Source organism: Magnusiomyces paraingens, assembly GCF_902498895.1.
Source record: "Magnusiomyces paraingens strain CBS 517.90 genome assembly, contig: contig2, whole genome shotgun sequence".
Taxonomy (NCBI): domain Eukaryota; kingdom Fungi; phylum Ascomycota; class Dipodascomycetes; order Dipodascales; family Dipodascaceae; genus Magnusiomyces; species Magnusiomyces paraingens.
The window spans coordinates 1,674,773-1,697,034 of NW_022474068.1; the positions used below are offsets into that span (position 1 = coordinate 1,674,773).

The 22,262-nt window shown below is 33.3% G+C and overlaps 6 protein-coding genes across 6 annotated transcripts; 1 reads left to right on the top strand and 5 right to left on the bottom strand.

The window, feature by feature from the left end:
• Positions 1–3,257: 3,257 nt before the first annotated feature.
• On the bottom strand, positions 3,258–6,647 carry SAPINGB_P002263 (uncharacterized protein; the record flags this gene model as incomplete). The annotated part of the gene is made up of 2 exons (XM_031996982.1): positions 3,258–6,391; positions 6,611–6,647. The coding sequence occupies 2 exons, from the start codon at positions 6,645–6,647 to the stop codon at positions 3,258–3,260; spliced, it is 3,171 nt and encodes a 1,056-aa protein (XP_031852873.1).
• An 800-nt stretch (positions 6,648–7,447) lies between these two features.
• Positions 7,448–9,238, top strand: SAPINGB_P002264 (uncharacterized protein; the record flags this gene model as incomplete). The annotated part of the gene is made up of 1 exon (XM_031996983.1): positions 7,448–9,238. The coding sequence occupies one exon, from the start codon at positions 7,448–7,450 to the stop codon at positions 9,236–9,238; it is 1,791 nt and encodes a 596-aa protein (XP_031852874.1).
• Positions 9,239–12,017: 2,779 nt separating this feature from the next.
• SAPINGB_P002265 (uncharacterized protein) lies at positions 12,018–14,870 on the bottom strand (the record flags this gene model as incomplete). The annotated part of the gene is made up of 3 exons (XM_031996984.1): positions 12,018–14,280; positions 14,326–14,357; positions 14,412–14,870. 3 exons carry the CDS (start codon positions 14,868–14,870, stop codon positions 12,018–12,020), a joined length of 2,754 nt encoding a protein of 917 aa, XP_031852875.1.
• A 652-nt stretch (positions 14,871–15,522) lies between these two features.
• On the bottom strand, positions 15,523–16,917 carry SAPINGB_P002266 (uncharacterized protein; the record flags this gene model as incomplete). The annotated part of the gene is made up of 1 exon (XM_031996985.1): positions 15,523–16,917. One exon carries the CDS (start codon positions 16,915–16,917, stop codon positions 15,523–15,525), a length of 1,395 nt encoding a protein of 464 aa, XP_031852876.1.
• A 1,051-nt stretch (positions 16,918–17,968) lies between these two features.
• SAPINGB_P002267 (uncharacterized protein) lies at positions 17,969–18,531 on the bottom strand (the record flags this gene model as incomplete). Its single annotated transcript, XM_031996986.1, has 2 exons — positions 17,969–18,012; positions 18,081–18,531. 2 exons carry the CDS (start codon positions 18,529–18,531, stop codon positions 17,969–17,971), a joined length of 495 nt encoding a protein of 164 aa, XP_031852877.1.
• A 290-nt stretch (positions 18,532–18,821) lies between these two features.
• SAPINGB_P002268 (uncharacterized protein) lies at positions 18,822–22,138 on the bottom strand (the record flags this gene model as incomplete). The annotated part of the gene is made up of 2 exons (XM_031996987.1): positions 18,822–21,551; positions 21,614–22,138. 2 exons carry the CDS (start codon positions 22,136–22,138, stop codon positions 18,822–18,824), a joined length of 3,255 nt encoding a protein of 1,084 aa, XP_031852878.1.
• Between the last annotated feature and the right edge of the window lie 124 nt (positions 22,139–22,262).

Genomic DNA, 22,262 nt, shown 5'->3' on the forward strand with positions numbered 1-22,262 from the left:
TTTTTTTGTGGAATGTGTTGACCCAATGTGAAAAAAAAAAGACATTTCTATTTACTTTCTTTGTCAATTGTTGAGTTTGCTTTCTTTATATACCCAGAATGGTTAAGTCAATTCTCAAAATAAAAAAATAACGTTTAATAAATGAATATTGAAAATTTTGAAATTTTGAAATAAAGATAAATTTGCTTAAAAAGAATGAATGAAATGGAAAAGTTTTCTTTTGCTTGCTTGCTTGTGCACAGTAAAAAAAAAAAAAAAAAAAAAAAAAAAAAAAACTTTTGAAGGTATCACGTGATCAATCAAGTGTAACCTGATGTTAGTTTCACTTGTGTGTGTGTGTGGTAAATAAATAAATTTTCATTTTGGTTATATTTCGGAATAAAAAAAACGGTCTTTTTTTTTTATGATATTTGTGTTTTTTTATGAAGAAAAAAATAATTTGAATTAAAGAAATTGTCACTATATATATATATATATATATAAATAAATATTTAAACTATATGTTATTTTTTTTGGAATAGAAAATGTGATTGTGCAGTTTTACAAATTTGCATCTTTACATTTAATGGTATCTATCTATCTATCTATATATATATGATGGGTAATATTCTTTGAAAAATTTGGTAAAAATAAAATAAAAAATTTTTTTTTTCCTGGAACCTTTAAATGTCTTTTTTTTTTTTTCTTTTCTTTTGTATGTGTTTCTTGTGACATTTTGCGACGGATGTTCATTTTATACTTGAGGGGAAATATTGAATCATAAATATTCCAGATATTTTAGACATGTAAGAACAATGTAAGATTGAAGGGATGGTTATAATCTTGATCTCTACCGTCTGTAAGTAGTAGGGAGCATTTTGTTAGTATTTTCAAAGTACATGGGCATAATAATAGTTAATAGTAGTAAGCAGCTACCAATCCAAGGTAATTAATTTGTAAGTTAGTAAGTTTAGATACTATACTATACTATACTATACTATACTATACTATACTATACTATACTATACTATACTATACTATACTATACTATACTATACTATACTATACTATACTATACTATACTATACTATACTATACTATACTATACTATACTATACTATACTATACTATACTATACTATACTATACTATACTATACTATACTATATACTATATACTATAATCATCACTAACCACATATAATTTAAAAATTTAGTAAGATTGTTGTTACTCAATCAATTTATAGGAGGGACACTTTTCTGTGGGGTAACAAAAAAAAAAATAATTAAATAAAAGATAGATAAAGAGATAAAGAAATAGATAAAGAAAGATATTTAAATAAATATATATATATATATATATAAGATCTTATGATAAAAAAAACAAAATGATTTAAGCATAGAAAAAAAAAAAAAAAACTCATGAGTGATCACTCATCTGATTTTTTCTTTCCCAATATTTTAAAACATTTTAATAAATTTATTATTTAAATGAAAATAAAAAAATGATCTTTTTAATATATATTTGTTTATATATATTTAACTGAAAACAATTTTTTTTATAAAACAAGAATAAAGTTCTTGTAATATAAATTTAAAAAAATAATAATAAAATAAAATAAAATAAAAAGTCTCAGGTTTATTATTTAAATTTAATATATATATATATATATATATATAAAACTTGATTCATATAATGGGCCCTAATGTATAATTCCTCCTCACCACTTTACCCTATTTTATATTTATTTATTTTTTATTTCTTTATAAAGAGAGGGAAAAAAAATCCAAACAAGAACCCTTTTTTTTTATTTTTAATTTTTTTTTTTTTCATTTAATAATTGGATGCTTTGAATTGAATGGCTGCCCTTTTGGTTGCTTTTTTTCTTTTTTTTTTTTTTTGAAGTTAATATTTTTATATATATTTAATTTTTTATATATATTTAATTTTTTATATATATTTATATTTATTATGTCCCTTAGATGTAAGTATGTACAATATGCAGCTTTTGTTTACACTCGCGGTATTTTTTTTTTTTCCCCTTTTCTAATTAGTTTTCTAAACAAAAATCCCAAAATATATAAATATATAAATATATAAAGTTGTATATATATTTACATTTCAATATCTCCATAAATTTTTATTTTTTTAAAAGAAAATATTCTTATTTATTTTATTTTATTTTTTTTGATAAATCTTCTCCTCGTTAATTAATATTTGTTTTCTTGATTGAGTCTTTTTGTAGAGAGAGAAAAAAAAAAAAAAAAAAAAAGAAGATCCATTTATCTTCTTCTTCTTATTAAAAGAGGAAATAAAAAAAAAAAACTTACCATTTTTGTCTATTTTTTTCTTTGTTTAACTTTTTTTTTTTTTAATCTTACAATAACATCGGATAACCAAATCTATCCGTAATAATAATAATAATAATAAAAAGACTTTTAAATTATTATTCTGTTTTGTTAAATTAATTAAAAATTAATTGAAAATGTTTGTTTATTGAATTCACAAAAATAATAAAAAAATAAAAAAACATTTTTTTTTTAAATTTAAATTTTAAGTTTTTTTTATTTTTATTTTTTTTTATTTCTAAACTTTTATTTGTATCAAACAATTTCATTGGTTTGTTTTACCAGTCTTTAATAGTTAATTTTTGTTTTTTTTAAAAAAAAAAAGAAATCAAAACTTTTGTTATTTTTATTTTAAAATATAAATGAAACTTTTATTATTAAATTATTATTGAATTAATTAAATGATTTTGGTTTGGGTCTTTATATATATATATATATATATATAAATTTTTAAATATATAAAAATGCTTTCTTCTTCTAACTTTCATGCCCCAAATATTATAATAAAACAAAAAAAAAAAATATTACAAGAATTATATATATAATAATAATAAATTTATATTTAAAAAAAAAATTAGATTAAATGGTCCAACAAAATAAACAAAAAAAGGACCAAAGTTTTTTTTTTTTTTTTTTTTTTTTTTGGGGTATTTTTTTTTTATTTTAATTTCGGGAAAGAATTCTTCTTCTTTTTCTTATTTTATTAAAAAGCCAATTTCATTCGAGGAATAAATTTCATTCTTTTTTTGGCTTTTTAAGGATTTTTTTTTTTTGTTTTCAACTCTTTTTTTTTTTTTTTTTTTTTTTTTTTTGGGTATTAGTTGTTTTGGTTGTTGAGGGAATTTATAAAAAAAAATAAAATTTTTCTTTAATTTTTTTTTATTTTCTCTCTCTTCAACATTCCTCCCCTTTGGTTCTTTATTTTAATTCATCAAGCCGCCCCGGTACCAATGAAAAACGTAGGTCCTGAAGCTCTCTTCATCGCCCCACCATTAACTGTTGAAATATCATCGCCATTGGGAACCGTAGTAGTAACTGAACTGTGAGGGCTTAAACCATTGGTAGTACCAGAAATCACCTTATGCATAGGCATACCTTGAGGAATCTGTTCAAGTTGCTGTTGCTGCTGGCCTCCATTCACAGGGAAAACTCCTTGCTCCCTAGGTGATGATCGTCGAGACGGCACCTGGCTGTCTCCATTAGGTGGATATGCTGTATAACTTGATCGTCTTGATAAGGCCCCAGGAGAAGGTGTTGCAGAAGAACCACCATATTGAGCTGTAGAAGGAGGAATCATCATCCCTCCATAACCACTATTATTATTATTATTATTATTATTATTAATATCATTGTATGGGTTACCATTCATATAAGGGTTATTATTAAACATGCCAGTGTTAAGTGCCGGAGTTGAAGCCGAATGATGAGACCCACGAGATTGCTGCAACATATATTGCTGAGTTTGCATTTGTAATTGCTGTTGATAACTGCTGTTACCATTACTATTATGAGCAACATGACCATGATTTGGATGTTGCTTAGCCATGAGATTGTCAAGTGTCAACGAGTTGGAGCGAGATTTGGCCAGCCGAGCACTATCCACGGCCGCGTAGCGATTAGACGTAAGCGACGAAAACGTATCCAAATCTGCTGTAGGAGACGTAAGACCAGCGCTCAGCGTAAAGTCCGTCACAGACATTCGTCCCGGGTACGGCCCCCCATTAATATTATTATTGTAAAAATTATTGTATGCACCGCCCATGTTGGGCGACGGACTAACCACGCTCAGTGAAGACCCGCTGCGAAATGCCGAAGCCGCGGAAGATCTTCCATTGGAAGGAACATTATTACCCATTTGCATTTGAGATAAAGATAACGACGACTGCGACCCGCGCACGTTGCGCCCGCCAATTGTGGTCGACATTGACCGGCGGTTTTTCCTTGAAGTTAGGGACATCATGTCGAGGTTTTCAACGTCAGGCATAGGTTCTGGTGGAGGAGGGGGGAAACCTTGGTTATAAGGGGCCCCTGGGCCATAATTATTATTATTATTATTATTATTATTATTATTATTAGGAGTCATGTATCCATTTGGTGGAGGGGGTCCCAAATAATTTCCGGGTGCTTTGCCGTTCATGCCATTTAACTGATGTGAAGATCTAGTGCTATAAGATTGAGGTCGCTGTTGATATTGTTGTTGCTGTTGTTGTTGTTGTTTTATAGGAACCGGTCCACTTACGGAAGCACGGGTTCTTGAAGGGACTCCGGAAAGAGGAGTACCTATGGGGCCAGAAGGCATCATAGGTTGTTGCTGTAGCTGCTGTTGTTGCTGCTGCTGCTGTTGTTGTTGCTGCTGCTGCTGCTGCTGTTGTTGTTGATGATGATGCTGTTGTTGAAGTTGTTGTTGACTAACAGAACCAGCAGGCGGTTGCTGACGTTGCAACGACATTTCCCAGTGAGACAGTTTAGCATCTCGCTGAATCAGATTTTGTTCACGCTCATTAAGAGCATGTTCTTTAAGCTCAAGTTGTTTAAACTTGGCTTGAAGAGCCGAGGAAGCTGCTGCGGAGCCATCATCGGAAGAGTTTGCAGATGATGCGGAAGAATCTTCAGATGCGGAACCTGCAGAAGAGGCAGCAGAGGAAGCTGCAGTAGTGGTTGCGGTACTTGGAGGGGTTAAATCTGTAGGATCCGAGAAGGTTTCCGTTCCGGTGGGTTGGTCGGAGATAGGGTCAGGTTCAGTGACGGGAGTAACATTTTTAGAATTTTTGCTTTTTGGTTTGATGCGGGTCAAAAGGACAGAAGAGTCCAAAGAATTAAAAAAGCCCATTTGAGATAAAAAGGCAAAGACCGACTCGAGATATGGTGTTTTAATGCCGTAGTCGTCGGCGAGTAGAATAGGATGGAGGAGGAGAAGGTCTGGGCGGACGGGTAAGTTATGGTAGTAGTTGTAAAATAGGAGAGGTGAAGTGAGATAAGGTATAATAGAGGAGGAAGAAGAGGAAGAAGAAGAAGAAGAAAAGGGAGAGGAAGAGGAAGAAGAAGAAAAGGGAGAGGAAGAAGAAAGGGAAGAAGAGGCAGCAACAGCAGCAGAAGCAGCAGCAGAAGTAGAAGTAGAAGTAGAAGTAGAAGTAGAAGTAGAAGCAGCACTACTAGAAGAAGCAGCAGCAGTGTGGGTGGTTGTGGATTTGGTAGTACCAGTGCCAGTACTAAATGGGGGGGTGGCCACATAGTCGTCGACCAAACTCTCCACGCTGCCGCCCTGCGGGAAAGTCACGCCGGCATGTTTTTGGGCCAACTGCATAAGTTCTCGGGCAACGCCTGAATAGAGGGGTTTGGATAGAACATTTGAAATGAGTCCTTGAGCAGTTGGGGCTTCGAGGAGAACAGTTAAAGGGTCTAAAGCTACAGCTGGAAGGATATGAGGCCATTGTGCAGCATCGTAGTTAGGGGCAATGGTGGCGTCTAAGCCAGAAGTTTGTAAGGTCAAAACAAGAGCCTTATATTTTTGGGCCAGGGCAGGGGCAGTTGAAAAGGGAGATGGCATTTGAGAAAAGACAGTTTTGGTGGAGGCACCGGAGTGGAGCAATTCCATTCCTGGAGGAGGGGATTGTCTCAGGTTGGCTTCAGTGTAGAATGCACAGACTGGGTTTTGGGGGAATTTGCTGGCCACAATTGAGTGGAGTGAGATGTAATTTGTAGAATCTACAATGATAATTGTATGACCAGGAGTGATGATACCTGATTGGGCCACAGCACGAGGGAAACCTGCGAGAGATTTAAGAGAAGATGGTGCCAGAATTACAAAATCGTATAATGGGTGATGATTATGATCTTGAATTGAAGTTGATGAAGTTGGAGTTAGAGTAGAGTAAAGTGTAGCAAGATCATAAGTTGCGATAGGAGTAAAAGCTGAGTTTGTACCAAACTTTGCTGAACGTACTGGGACATTTACCTTAGGATTAAGATCAGTTGGTACACCAGGCCAAGCGACAGAGACTTGATAAGCGGAACGGGACTCGTGAATTCGCCATGCTAAAAAGATAGAAGCTGGAGATGTACCGACTAAAAATAATTAATAAATAATTAATAATTAATAAATAAATAATAAAGAAAGAAAGGAACGGCGTTAGCAAAATAAAATAAAAAAAAAAAAAAAACCATGAACAAATTGATGCAGCAACGTCATGCTAAAAAGGCTAGGTGGGAGGTGGTAGATATCTAGTTTGATATCTATTTAATAATAAATAATAATATATATATATATATATATATAAAACATACTTGAAAGAACAGAGACAGAGCCGGAAGAAGAGGCCATTTGGGGGGAGTTTCTGTTTTGAATTGTATAAAAGAAATTTAAATTAAAATGATAAACGAATGGATAAGTTTAAATAGAAAAAAAAAAAAAAAATTGGTGGTGATGATGATGATGAAAGATAAATTTTTTTTTAATAATAAATTTATGGTGATGATAAAAGAAAGAAAGAAAGAAAGAAAGAAAGGAAAAGAAAGAAATAAAGAAAGAAAAGAATTTTTAAAAAAAAAAAAAAAAAAAAAAAAAAAAAAAAAAAAAGGAGGAGGAGGTAAGAAAAATAAAAAAAAAAATAAAAAATTGGATTGCGTAGAAGCCAAAATAAATAAAATAAAATAAATAAATAAAATAAAATAAATAAATAAAATAAAAAATAATTTCTTTTTTTATTTTTTGAAATCTTTAAATGGTGTAAATACACACACACAATTAAATACAGACGCCTTCTTCCCCTTTTAAAATAAATAAATAAAAAAATATATATATAATATCAGCCGTATGCCCTAACCCTAACAGTGCATTATTATTAATAATTAACTTAAAATTCAAATCAACTTAAAATTCAAATCAATTCTAAAATCAATTCTAAAATCAATTCTAAAATCAATTCTAAAATCAATTCTAAAATCAATTCAATTCAAATCAATTTTTAAATCAATTTTCAAATCAATTCTAAAATCAATTCACCAAACTTCAAATGTTTCAACTAAAAAAAAAAAAAAAACTATAAAAATGACCCTTAATTTCCCATCTTCTTACTTTTCTTTTCTTTCACTCAAAAAAAAATTATCATCATTCTATAAACAATGCTTTCAAACTATTCCTTCTCAAACTTCACTTCTGATCTCCCAATCTCTCGTAACCCAACCCATGCTATCTCAAGCTCATCTACCTCCGGTTCAGGAACTATCATGACCCGTGAAGCTGCTGCTGAACTCTTTAATAATAATAATAATAATAATAATAATAATAATAATCACAACAACAACTCTAATATTCATGCAATGTTCCCATATGATATCTTCTCTGATAAAAACTCTTATCACATCAAATTTACCCTCCCTGGAGTCCCCCCAGAAAATGTAAACGTCGAATTCGATTACAATGCTAACGAACTTAGTATCTCTGGAAAACTCAAATCAAGATGGCCATCTAAATCTTCAAAATCAAACAGTTGGACTGATGGTGCTTCCTGCTCATTTGCCCGTTGTATTGCTTTCCCATCAACCGTCCATTTCTTAGAACCTAAAACAACTGCCATTTGGGTCTTTGGTGTTCTTGAAATCACACTCTACAAAGACAAATCATATGAAGCTTCTCATAACTTTAAAAAATTAACTATCGTTGATTCTAAAGATGTCCGCGAAATTGCTCCTAAAAAAATCCTTGCAATTGATCCTCCCCCAGGTTCAATGCCTCCAGAAAACTTTTCAACATATCAACCCTCTTCAAAAAATAAAACTTCTCCTGAATCTATCCGTTCAATTCCAATCTCAATGTCTTCAAAAAAGAAAAACAATACTCCCCCCATTGTTGCTCCCTCTTCTGCTTCAATCATGTCTTCTTCTTCCTCTCGCTACCCAGAATCCACTCGTTCTTCTTCTTCTTCTTATTCTACTTCCTCTTCTCTTAATTCTACTCCATCTGTTCGTTCAATGGCTGCTCCCTCAATTCGATCTGTCTCTTCTGGAATCCCTGGTTCAATCTCTGGATCATTGACCCATGATGATACAATCTCAATTCGTTCTGGTAATTCTGCCATCTCTGCTTACTCCTACCAATCTGCAAAATCAAATGTTTCTGACCACCCAGTTCAAGAATCACAATCCCTACTTGGCCGTCTTTCTGCTCTTGCTTTTGGATCAACTTCTTCTAACCAAGATTCTGATTCACAATCAATTCGATCAACAAATAGTACTAGTACTCTAACCCCAGAAAACTACCAATCTACTGAATCTGTCAAATCTGGATATGCTGGATCTTCAAAATCAAAGTACCCAGAATCAACTAAATCTACAGCTTCTTCAAATTATCATGCTCATGAACTCTCCGCTTCTGTCAGCGTTCGTTCTTCCAAAACTGGCAAATACCAAGAGTCTGTCCGTAGCTCAAAGTATGAGGAATCAGTCCGCAGTTCTAAGTATGAACCTTTTACTAGAAGTTCAAAGTATGAGCCCTCTACAAGAAGTTCAAAGTACGAGCCCTCTACTAGAAGCTCCAATTACGAAGAATCTGTTCACAGTTCCAAATATGAGCCCTCCACAAAAAGCTCCATCTATGAAGAATCATTTTACAGCTCCAAGTATGAGCCTTCTACTAAAAGTTCCAAATATGAAGAATCAGTGCGTAGTTCTAAGTACTCTACCCGCTCAAACTCAACCCTAGACCGATCAGTCCATTACTCAGAATCTGTGAAAACCTCGTCACGCTATGAGCCATCAGTCCGTAGCGATTACGCGTCTAGTTTCTATGCAGTCGATGCCATTGCAGCTGCCGCTAGGGAAAAGGAAAAAGAAGATGTTGCTAGTTTTCCCACACCTTCTCCATCTGTTCGTTCAGGGAAGTCTTCATACTCGTTTTGGAGCAAGAAGAATTGAGTTTTTTTTTATTTATTTTTATTTTTATTTTTATGATTACTTGCTTTGTTTTGCTTTGTTTTGCTTTTGTTTGCTTTAATATTTGGTTTATTTTTAGTTTAGTTTAATTTAAATTAATTAAATAAATTGATTGCTTAATTATTTATTTATTGATTTCATTTCAATATGAATTGTTACTCATGATAACTAGATGTTATCTTTGGTTGCCAATATAATTTGTACGGGTTAAGATGATAATTCTGATGAATATATTTTATTTCCATGAACTCCACCCCACCACCAAAAAAAATTTCTGTTTCTGTCATGTTCACATTTTTTTATTATATTATAATTATATGATAAGATTATAATTGGTTTTCTTATTTCATATCTTAAACCAATGATGAAAATATTTTTAAAAAGTTCTAATAATTTTTTTTTCATTTTTTTTTTCATTTTTTATTTATTTTTTGGAAAAAATTTCTTACCCATTAGTTCCCATTTCCCGGATAACTTTTACCACCATTACCACCACCACCACCACCACCCCCTTTTGAAATTCAATAATCTTTGTTTCAATAACTGACTCAGGTGCTCTTTAACTAAAACTAACTATAACAAAATAACTGCGTGATCTTTTTTTTTTATTCATTCCTTCATCAGAATTTATTCTTTTATTTTAAATTTGTCTTATCATATATAAAAACAATAAATTATTCTCTGTCTCAATTTTTTTTTTTTTCAATTCCAACCATCTCCCTTCCCTCTTTTTTTTTCTTTTTTTCTTTTTTTTTTAAAAAAAAAAAAAATAAACCCGTCTCATTTTTAAAAATCAAGTCCCTGAAGCAGATTCCTTCTTATTATTTTTCTTTTTTTTATTTTTCTGTTCAGTTGCGTTTTGTATTTTTTTAATTTTTTTTTTGTTTAAAAAAAAAACCATCAATTTCGGCTATATGCCTAAGTGAAATCTCAAACATGTTAAACTAAATTCTACATTCCATCCATCCACACATTTCATCCATTCTTCCATTCTTCACCCCATACTTATTATTTTCATAATAACAGCTGCTCAAACGGAATATCCGCCTTTAAGCTTTTTTTTTTCAGACTAACTCCGACGTTGCATCATGTTTACAATCCTAAACAATTGTTCTTCTTTTTTTAATCTTACATCTATCAATCAATCACTCAGTCAGTCTTGTTTACTACTCAATAGATAAAGCATTAAACTGAAAATCCCTGAAATAATGTAAAAAAGTTTAAAATAAAGGGACAACTAACTAATAAAAACTTTTTTTTGACAGTTAACGAGATTACTTCTATAAAAACGTCCTCTCTCTTTGCTGTTCAAAACAATCAAATTTACGATGCTAATCAGTGTTATCAGAAACCCCTCCCCAGACACAAATCCATTGACTTAAAAAAATGATTAGAGCATGAACTACGCTTGAGCTACAAAAATATGGGCCAACACACTTGACACTAATAACCATAGACCATTACCATCAGAATCAGCATGAACAATAATAGGCCCAACCCTAGAGACATCAATTTGGACTGATGTTAGACTCAGGGCTTGGACAACAAAAAAAAATGCATCAACAAGGTAGAAGAAATACTGGCAAGTATTAATGATTAATATCATTGATGGGGAGAAAGAAATCGTAAGTCATCAACAATGACACCAGAATTAACAGAAACTTGATCTAACTGCTTAGACATCGACTTGGGCCGAGGTGTGGAAAGTAAAAACTTTTAGGACTCAAGCATGCATAGTAGATAAACCATTCAGGACGAGGCTTCGGATCAACGTAAAAAAAAAAAAAAGAAACCTCACAAAGTATCGGGATCCACCTCAGCTTGAAATAAACATTTCAATTGACTATGATTTGAACCGATTGCACAAACATCAATCAAATTATTAGACTAAAACTTGAGTAGAAGCATATTATAGGCAAAAAGAATTATTTAATCTGAGTGCATTGTAGATAAGGTTAATCTCCCGGGGAAATGTTTCTGTTGACGTCAGGGATATCAGCAGGACAAAGACCCTTAATCAGCATATAAAAGATCAGTCGACACACAAAAAAAAATAGTCTTTGGTAAAAAAATGTGACAATTAGCCGGGACTTGAACAAAACTGCAGTTTGAAATCTCACAAAAGGCCCTCTAGCCAACTTATCTATTTGGTGTCGGGAATTAAGAAAACAGAAACCAAAAAAAAAGAAAAAAAAAACAACCGGAACTCGGGTCATCGATAAAAATGTCACGATTATGACGCAGCTTATAAGCTGCATAGGTATTAACTTGTACCCAAACTTAACAAACAAATTCATCTTAGACTCAAGCTAGCATTGGAAAGGTATCATCATTTGGTTTCAAAAATCTGCGTAAACCACAAAGATATAAACAGAAAATGGATACAATTCATAAAAAATAACTTTACAATTGAATAATGGGGTTTATGAAACACTCAGAAGAAGCAAGCAAGGGTCTAAACTCAGAGAATTTGGCCAACAAAGTTGATTCTACTGAAAGTGTACAGCATAGTGTAACAAAAAGGTCAACATTGGAATAGGTCTCACACCCCCAAATAAGTCTCCAAATTTCTTGAAAAGATGCTTAATGGATAGTACAGTGACGGAAGTTCTGTGAACCCCACTAAAGAAGCAATCAGAGGTCCAATTCTTGAGAATTTAGTTCAAAATGTTGACGCTAACATATAACCTTGATTACTATATTTTAAAATTTTGGTTGTATAAAAGAAAATAGCATTCTTAATTTATAATCAATATTTTGATTAATTATTAATCTTAAAAAGGTCCTCCAAAGTTTTACGATCCTGCTCCAATTTTTGTGTGTCTTTTCCATAAGCTTGGTCAACATACTTGTTCACTTTCTCAAGCAGAAGAATCAAAGCGCTTCCAAATTCAATTTCGGAATCTTTGGTTCGACTCTCTAAAGCTTTCAAAAATACACTGACTGCAAGCGCAACATATCCTTGGACCTTAGGATTTTTTGAAGTTTCGATTGTTGACAATGGAGGCTGCGAGTGTGCAGGTGAGAGCAATTGATACAGATCGGTAGAAACGTCAAACGAGCCGTCAAAGTTGCATGCTAATGTAATAATTGACAAGTCTTGGTAAGCCGTTTCAAGCAAAGTTTTTGGTGGTAATTCCAACGGAGGTGCACTAGTAGACAATTCATTCATGTTATCTTCAGGCTGTTTATTCATGTTATCTTCAGGCTGTTTATTCCTTAAAAAAACCGATTTTAAAACAAAATTGCTAGCTCTTCCAAGGCAATCTTTCATAGAGTCAATTGTTGAAGTTGTAGGTATAGTTAAAGCAGCACACTTATCAACAATATAAGAATTATTGGATCTAATCCTGGATCTAATCTTAGCTGAAGACCTGTTAAAAGGTTTTGGACTTGATCTCAAATATTGCAAACATTGCATTCTTAGCGGTAAATAATAAGATGACCCAAAATCTGATTCAAAGATGATATTTTCGCCCAATTTCGAATCATTAGAAATATCATTATCCGATTCAAATTCTCGGTTCTTGTCTTTGATTTTATTTTCAAGGGCAAGTAACGATGTCCAAGGAGATACTAATCCAAAAGTTTCACCTATTAATTCACAAAACTTGTCGCGCTTAGATTTATCTGTTGATTGAAGTATTTCATTTTCTTCATTTTCATTCTCCTCAGCGTCTTTTTCATCTGAAAAAGTTCTTAAAAGCGATCGACCTCCTCCAACAAACAGAAACTTTTCATTATCATAAGATTCATCTTGGACAACAGGTGCTTCAAATGTTTTCGTGGATCCATCATCCAATAATAATTGAATCTTAACAGAAGGTGCAACGAGTGATGCATCATCCACAAAGATATACATTTTGGAATCATTTTTGGAAAAAATTGGTAGTAATCCAGTATTAGGGGTTATCAAGTGGCCCTTATCATAGGTATCAACTTCCATAAGTTTGCCCAACTTGAAGCTTAATGGCTCACCATATCCTTCAAGCATCTCAAACTCATCTTCACCATCTATTTTTTTTTCTTTATCTTTCAAAGACCAATAGACAGTAGCACCAATAACACACGGACTCAAAATGATCTGCAAAAGTTTGCTAATTTTTAACTCCATGCGCTCCTTGACTAAAACAGTTTGTTTGATTCCACCACCAGCTTTCGCCAAAGAATCTAGAAGGCTGTGTGACACAGAATCTCCTACACCAAAAGAGTGGACCCGTGTTATACCGTTACCTTCATTATTTAAAGATGAAACCATTTTTTTCAAAGTTTTGAATATTTCAGAAACATTAAAAACCTCGCCATCTGTCAGCACAATAATCTCATGATCTATAGTTTTTGAATTTGTCAGACCCAAGTACCGAAAATAACCAGGGGTTTTTAACTGGTTCAATATTTCCACAAGAGGATCTAAAATCTCAGTGCCACCAAAATCAGCGTTTATACTTTTAATAAATGTGCGTGCATCTTTAAATGACTGTTCATTAAGGAGCCGGGAATGAGGCCAGAGAAACTTATATTTTGAACCAAATGATACAAAATTAAAGTAAATAGGGTAATCGTTGTTTTGTCCAGAGGATGGCAATGAAGATAAATATAATTGAAGAGCATCTTTTAATGTCTCTACGCAGGAATCCATAGAACCGCTGCGATCAATTAAAAAGATAAGTTCTTTGGGACGGGTACTGGTGAGATCTAAGGTAGGTCGAAAATTAATCGTTAAAAGATTACTGAGAACTGGAGCATCAGCAACAGGATCTTGACTAGATAAATGAGCAGAGAGTTCCAAATGACTCTGATCCTTGACTATGACGACAAAATCATTCTCAAGTTTTGGTTCTTCTTTGCTGGAATAGGTCACTAAATCTGGCTTGACTTTGGCTAATTCTTTGTGAGAAACACACTCCAAGAATGATGTTTTTGAAGAATTTAATTTGACTGAAATATAAGTTCCTGCTTGGGAAACAGTGCTGACAACTTGAGCTCCATCAACGGCATTTTCATTTTCTGGTTCTATTCCATATCTGGGGAAAATGTTAGTTGGAATAAAAAACCGATAACCATCATACTGAGAGTCGTATTCTAGCATTGAAAAGTACTCCTAATTATAGTTAGTATAATTGATGGAAATTATTTTAAGAAATAAAAAACTTACCAATTCAACTTTTACTGTTGTGTTCCATGGAATATTACCCAAATCGATTTGAAAAATATCAGGGCTATACATAGTAGCCAATCCGGCCAATATATTTTCGCGGTCATCAAGAGCGGTTTTAAACTCAGCTTTAGCCTTGGCTGCCGCCATAAACTTGCCTTTAATTACCCGATCGGATCCAACGGTGGCTTTGAAAGCAGTCACTGCACCTGAAGGCGGGTTAGGAAACCGATAGGCAAAGTGAATGGATTTGTTTTCAGGTGAATCTAAAATATTTTCATCGTCTTTTGCTTTGAAATCAGGTGGTAGGCAGCCAACCTTGAATGACTGAGATACAGAAACTTTAGCTCCAAAAGGATTTGCAATTATGGCATCTATTTTAGTGAATTCGCACTGAGTAACTTTTGCAAGATGATTTTTGAAATTAAATGAATTCAAAAAAATAAGACCAAACTCCATATTCGTATATTCTGTTTTGATGTTGTAAAAAATTAATTTTTGTAATTGTGATGATTTTTCTATTTATTGTACAGTTGTAAGTTTGACTGAAAAAAAAAATATGGAAATTCCTTGGTTTTTATAAAAAAGTATTCAAAAAAATATATATATGGAAATTAGAAGTATTTTTTTGCCGTTTATTAATTATCGATAATTATAAGAAGAAGAATGAAATTCGAGTCAAAGTTGCGTGAGGTTGATTGTTTTATACTTTTGGCCTTAAAGGCCTACCAAGTAGCTGAATGCTTGGTAAGCCTCCAAAGAGGCTTTGACGATTGTAATAACGACACAACCACATTTTGTTATTAGGCGCTTAAATTTTTAATATTTTATCATCTGAGCTATGAAAATAATTTACCACATACTTTAATGTCGTTTTTTTTAAAAAAACCAGTTTTCTATATATCGAGTCTTTCGTGCAAGGTGGCAATAATTTTTAAACAAACAAGGTAATAATTTTTTTTTTTTTTTTTTTTTTTTTAGATTTCCAAGGGTAAAAGTAAATTATGGTAACCAGTTAAGGCCTTAAGGGATTTATCAAAATAAACTGTCAAAAAACAAGAAATATCAATTAATTATCTATACTATATAAGAATATAAAATTCTTTTTTCCCTAATTTTCAGGAGCATATCGTTGAAACTCTTCATAGTCCAATACAAATAGCTTTGTATTTCGTTGATAAAAATCTATCAAGTACCCCATAATCAAAAACCGTAATGAAGTTAAAGAACTACCCAAAGATCCTCTAGTAAGACCACGACGGCTCTCCATGGTGTCTAAAAGTACAACTAAAGACAGAGATACAAAGGGCTGGGCGTCGGGCTGAGAAGCTCGATGCAAAGTATTTAAATGTGAATGCCCTTGCCATGGTGAAATCAGGCAATAAAGCTTTGGACTTAGCTCAAACGTGCCATCACCTCTAGAACACTGCGTCATGATACCTAATTCACGAAAAGACTTTTCTAATGAGGTTTCATGGAATAATGATAATGACATAATGCTTTCGGGGTTTCCAACAGATCCATTTAGACTTGATGCAATCCTTGAACTGTTATTGTGTTTACGCATTTTAACTGATACTATTTGATCTTCAGAAGAAGTAATGTTTAGTGTACTGGCTGCTTTATTCCCATTTAAAATCCCTGGGTGAGGTGGTTTAAATGTAAAGCCGGGTGAACCAAATAGAAAAGAAAAGGAACTTGTGTTTTTAACTAGATTGGGTTCCATTGGTGTTCCTGCTACTGGGTTTTTTGTAACTGGTTTTGGTACCGCAGGTCCCGGTACTGTGAAATTTGAGGTTGAGATTAGCGCCAAAGATTCAAGCACCGAAGGTTTTGGTAAAGTTGATTCAGGTAACGTAAAAGCTGGTGTTAAAAATTTAGGCGTTTTATGTTGTGTAGATTTGCCCAGAGCTAAGGAAGAAAGTTTCTTGTTCAAATCCACATCTTCAGGATCAATTCTTTTAACTGGCTGTAAAACTTTACGATTTTTTAGATAGTCGTGAAGCAAAATTTCATCCAAAAACGGCGGTGAACGTCCAAGTCGTTTACTTTCCTTAATTATTGATATTTCCATAGAGTATTTCGTTTCATTGGTATAGGTTTCATAATCAGCAATCATTGATGTCCAGGGCGTTACCAAGCTAAACTTCGAGCCAATTGTTTTACAAAAATCACTTTTATCTTCATTTAAATACGACGAAGAGTTTGAAAACAGATTTTTGATACCATATTTTGCGTCGTAAACTAAAGCGTTTGCTAACGTAGAAACAGCTGAAAAAAAATATGGCTCGCACTCCGCGTTGTCAATATCGAGAACCCGTTTAAATATTGGAGCTTCATAGATTTGAATGTGTTCATTCTCTAATGTAATTGTTAATTCAATAGATGATGCAATGTTTTCGGCATCTCTCAAAAAAATGAAAGCATTATAATTTCTCCCAAGATGAAAAGAAGCGTCATCAACAGCAAAAGCCAATTGGTTTATTTCTTTCTCAAAATCTTTCATAATAAAGTGTTTATTGTTGTAATGAAATACCAATGGAGATGTTATGGGCTGATTTTGCTTCAAATCTGAAAAAAAGGAACAGCGCCAGTTAGCAAATGCTATCCTGGGTGATAGAATTTCATTTATGATTGAACTTATTTTATGATTGTTCGACTCATCAATTGAAAGAAATGATTCTGTAAGACCACCACTGATGCGAGCTAATGATTCAAATAGTTTATGGGGAAACATGTTTCCAATTCCAAAAAAGTTCATTCGAACAACCATGTCGGTAATTTCTTTGCTTGGAATCTTTAGCGTATTTATTAAATTTTTTATGTCGTTGGCAAGTAGCCCCTCACCAGAAGTCACCACAATAACATCGCAGGTTCTTACTCCAGTTACCACTTCCCTTGTATCGATTAGTAAACTTCGGCTTTTACTTCTCGAATCGTAAATAAATTTAGCAAATGAAAATATTTTCGATTGATTCATAGTCCCAAGCAATGAATTAATAAATTTTATTGCTGTTTCCAAAGAATCTTTAGTGAGTTCCTTAGAATAGGGCCATAGGCGTTTCAATTCATCTAGAGGAATGATGATATTAAAATAAACTATTAAATTTTCTGAATTTAAATTCCTTTCCATCGCTTGTAAAGATTGATGCAAAATATCCTTTATTGGTTTTATGTTGAATATCATATTTTTCCCATTGTCTATCAAAAAAATTATTTCTCTTTTTATTGATTTAGTAGATTTATTATCAATATTGGCATTTATTGCAATGATATTGTTTAAAACAGAATAGGAATTCGACTTTTTTTGAGATATAAAAGATGCTGAAAGAGCTTTTGTATCTGTGTATTTTGCAAAAAAAATTGCATCTCTATCTAGACTGGATTGCCTATCCAGAGATATCTTTTTTGAAATGAACCCCTCTGAAAGAGTCTTATCAGATTCTAAGTAAAAAAGCATCATCGTTGGTGAATCTTTCAAATGAATTGATAAGTTAAAACAATGATTTGGTTTGTTAAGGTTCTGTGAAACCCCTTCTAAAGGCTTGGTGCCATATTTAGGAAACATATGGGCTGGAAAAGTAAGTTGGTATCCAATGGACTTAGACATGTATTGCAGTTTCGTAAAATATGAAAGTGTAACTTTGACTGTTGTTTTCCATGGAATACTTTTTAAGTCCACTTCAAAATCTTCTTCCAAGTTGTCAATTGTATGACCTTCAATTGGGGAATCGTTGACATTACTTTTGTCAACAATAAATGGTATTTGCTTAATGTTTTTAAAACGGCATTCAATAACACGGTCTCCCCCGATTACAGCTTTAAAGCCTGTGACTATTTTTGAAGGGCTAGTAGGAAACCGATATGAAAATTTCAGAGATGAGTTTTTTGAAAGAATTTGATTTGGGAAAAGTTCAGAATTTTTTTTACAAGACTCGGCAACAGTTTCTAGGGTTCCGATATCGAAGTGCTGGTCAATTGTCACTGTACAGCCAAAAGGACCATTCACAATTGCCTTGATATCCGTTGATAAGCAATCTGCAAGGCCAGGCAGACATCTTTTAGTTTCCTGCTTTACCAAGCCAGGAATTCTAAGGGTAAGGCCATATTCTAGTTCCATGAGGATGAGTGATTTTGAAAAATCATAAAAAAAAAACGAGAAGCACAATTCGCTGGCTTTTTTTTTACTACTGTACTGATATGATTTCATAATTTATTACAGTTACAACAAGTTCTTAAACACTTATTGTAACAGAATCTCTTACTTCATATCTTGTAATTACTCGCATTCAAATGTTTTATGATTATATTTATTTTTTAAATTTCCCAGATTCTTTTAAAAAAAATTAAGTATAATTAATAATTAAAACAAAATAAAAGATACAATTATATTTCTTTAATTCAAAATGTTCACTTAAAAAGCTCCTGTAAAACTTTACGTTCTGTCTCCAACTTCTGTGCGTCATTAGCATATGAGTGAGCAACGTATTGGTTAATCTTTTGAAGAAGAAGGTTTAAAGATTCACCTAAACTTATTTTGAAACTTATAGCATCCTGGACCAATTTATCCAGATAAACAGTCACAGCAAGTGCAACATAACCACTAGCGTTGGGATTATTTGCTGCGTCAATGGAGGCCAGTTGCGGTTGTGAATGTGCAGGAGAAAGCAACTTATAAAGCTCAGGGGTCACATCAAATGAACCATCAAAGTTGCATGCTCTTGTCACAATTGCAAGGTTTTGATAGCATTCAGAACCAGATGCAGCACTGGATTCTGGTAATTCTGTGTGATGAGAATCTGGTTTATTGAATAGAAAGCTGGCCGACTGAGGGTTTTGTATAGAACTAGATCCGTAATCTTTAGGATAGTCTCTCCTTATTTTCTGCATCTGGGAAAAACTTGAATTTGTATGTGCAACCTTTTTAGAGCTTCCAAAAAGTCCAGTCGTAGACTGATTGGAGCTTCCAACAAGTCCAGACGAAGATTGTTGAGAATTTCCAAAAAGTCCAGGTGCAGACTGTTGAGAGCTTCCAAAAAGTCTAGACGAAGATTGTTGATAATCTCCAAAAAGTCCAGGTGCAAATTGTTGAGAGCTTCCAAAAAGTCCAGACGAAGATTGTTGAGAATTTCCAAAAAGTCCAGGTGCAGACTGTTGAGAGCTTCCAAAAAGTCCAGACGAAGATTGTTGATAATCTCCAAAAAGTCCAGGTGCAAATTGTTGAGAGCTTCCAAAAAGTCCAGACGAAGATTGTTGATAATCTCCAAAAAGTCCAGGTGCAGATTGTTGAGAGCTTCCAAAAAGTCCAAACGAAGATTGTTGAGGGTTTCCGAAAAGTCCAGTCACCGATTGATGGGAGCTTCCAATAAGAGCAGGAGCATACTGATTTGAACTTCCAAAGAGTGAAGATGTAGGTACTTGACTGTTTCCAAAAAGTTTAAATGAAGTGCTGCTAGGATTTGGTGTGTTTGCAAAAAATACTTTTTGTTGACTTGCATTTTTATTGAGTGATGATGGTTTCTTTCCATCAGAAGATCCAACAGATTCTTCAACTGCAATTAACGACGTCCAGGGGGTTATCAATCCAAAGGTTTCGCCAATGCTGTCGCAAAATTTTAAACGCTCTATTTTTGGAATCATATAGGTTGGCAGGATACTAATATTGGATCCCATGCTCTTAGTAATAGAATCAGTGGAAATCGCAGACACAAGTGCTCGTGCTCCGGCAATAAACAAAAACTTGCTTCCAGCTTCATCATCATCATCATCATCATCATCATCTTGCACAACTGGTGCTTCATAAGTTTTTGTTGACTTGTCATTAAAATGCAGTACCACTTTGACGGAAGGTGCCACAACTTTGGCATATTTAAGAAAAATGTAGAGTCTGGAGTCCATATTGGAAAGCACTGGAAATAAGCCAGTTTTAGGTACTGTTAAGTGATCAGCTTCATTAACTTTCAGGTCTTCTAGGCTCTCCGTCAATTTAAATTCTAAGGGTTCATCATAACCTTCAACAATCTCAAAATCATCATCTTTTTCAGCATGCTTCTTTTCATTATTTTCTTTTCCCTTAAGAGACCAATAAACAGTGGTATTAATAACGTTAGGACTTAAGATGTTCTGGAGCAGTCTGCTAACTTTGACTTCCATCCGTTCATTATTTAAAACACTTTGTTTGAAACCACGGCCAGCTTTGGCTAAAGCATTAAGAAGGCCGTGTGAAACGTTATCACCAACACCAAAAGAATGAACACGCAATGTGCCGCTTGTCTTAGGATCGTAAGAAGGTACTATATTCTCAACAAATTCTTTCACTCGATCAACATAAGTAATTTCACCATCTGTTAGAACAATGATTTCACGTTCAATTGGGTCAGTATAAACATCGTTTGTGGTATCTCGATATGTTGATTTTTTAATCACTCTATTGATTTCAATGATTGGCTTTAAGATTTCTGTACCTCCCATGTTTGAATCTATTTCATCAATAAAGGTTCGTGCCGTTTGGAAAGACGCATTATTGAGTAGTCTAGAATGTGGCCAAAGAAAAGAATAGTTGGAACCAAAAGAGACAAAGTTGAAATAAATTGGATAGTCACAGTTAGTTCCTGGTGCTGGCAAAGAGGACAAGTAAAGCTGAAGGGCGTCTTTTAAAGTGGGAATATTGTCACTCATGGAACCACTGCAGTCAATCAGGAAAATTATTTCCTTAGCAGAAGTGATTTTGGATGGTATTTCAGGACGAAGGTCAATAGTGAGAAGATTGCTGAGAACTGGAGTTTCAGGGAGGGGTCCCCATTTAGAAAGATGGGCCGCGAGTTCCTTTTTGTCTGAGTCTTTAATGATGACCACAAAGTCGTTTACTATCCCAAGTTCTTCTTTAGAGACATAGGTCACTGAATTGGTAGTTACTTTTGCAGTATCTTTGTGAGATATACTTTCAATTGTTTTATTTTCAGAAGAGCTGAGTTTAACTGAAATATAAGTGCCAAATTGTGGGGTTGTTCCTGCTGAATAGTGGCCGACAACACCATTTATTTTAGAAGGTGATGGACCATATCTTGGGAAAATATTAGTGGGGATAAAGAAGCGATATCCATCGTATTGTATATCGTATTCAAGAAGTGAGAAGTATTCCTATGAAGGTTAGATTTAATTATTTAATTTTTTTTTTTTTTTTTTGGAAATTAAAAACTTACTAATTCCACCTCTACTGTGGAGTCCCAGGGAATATTTCCAAAGTCTACTTCAAAAATATCGTCAGAATAAGTTGTGGCCAAAGCGACTACTGTTTCTTTATGTTTTTCAACAATTTCTTGAAATTCTTGTTTAGCTTGAGTGGCGTTGGTGAACTTCCCCATAATTTTGCGGTTGTTACCGATTGAAGCCTTAAAAGAAGTGATAGACCCCGAGGGAGGGATTGGGAAATGGTAAGTAAACTGGAGATGGCCTTCATAGTTATCTTCTATATCAGGAATGCATGTGATAGTTCGTAATTTATGTTTGCGAAATTTGGATTCCAATAATCTTTCAAAAAAATCATCGTCTGGCTTGGGATTGAGTTGGAAAACTTGAGTGATTTTGATATTAGCACCAAAGGGGCTTGTTATAGTGGCATTAACTTTTGTACTCAAGCAATTGAATAAGGATGAAAGTTTTTCAACTTTTGTAAAGCTGGTTTCATCTGGTCGAGAAATATAAATACAAGAATGATTAATTGACATTTTTTTTTTTTGTTTTATTTTAAAAATTGTTTCAATGATTTATGGGATGGACGATTAGGTTTTATATAATTTTTTTTTTATAAGCTTAAGGTAATATCAAGAGGTTCATTCATAAACTTAGCCG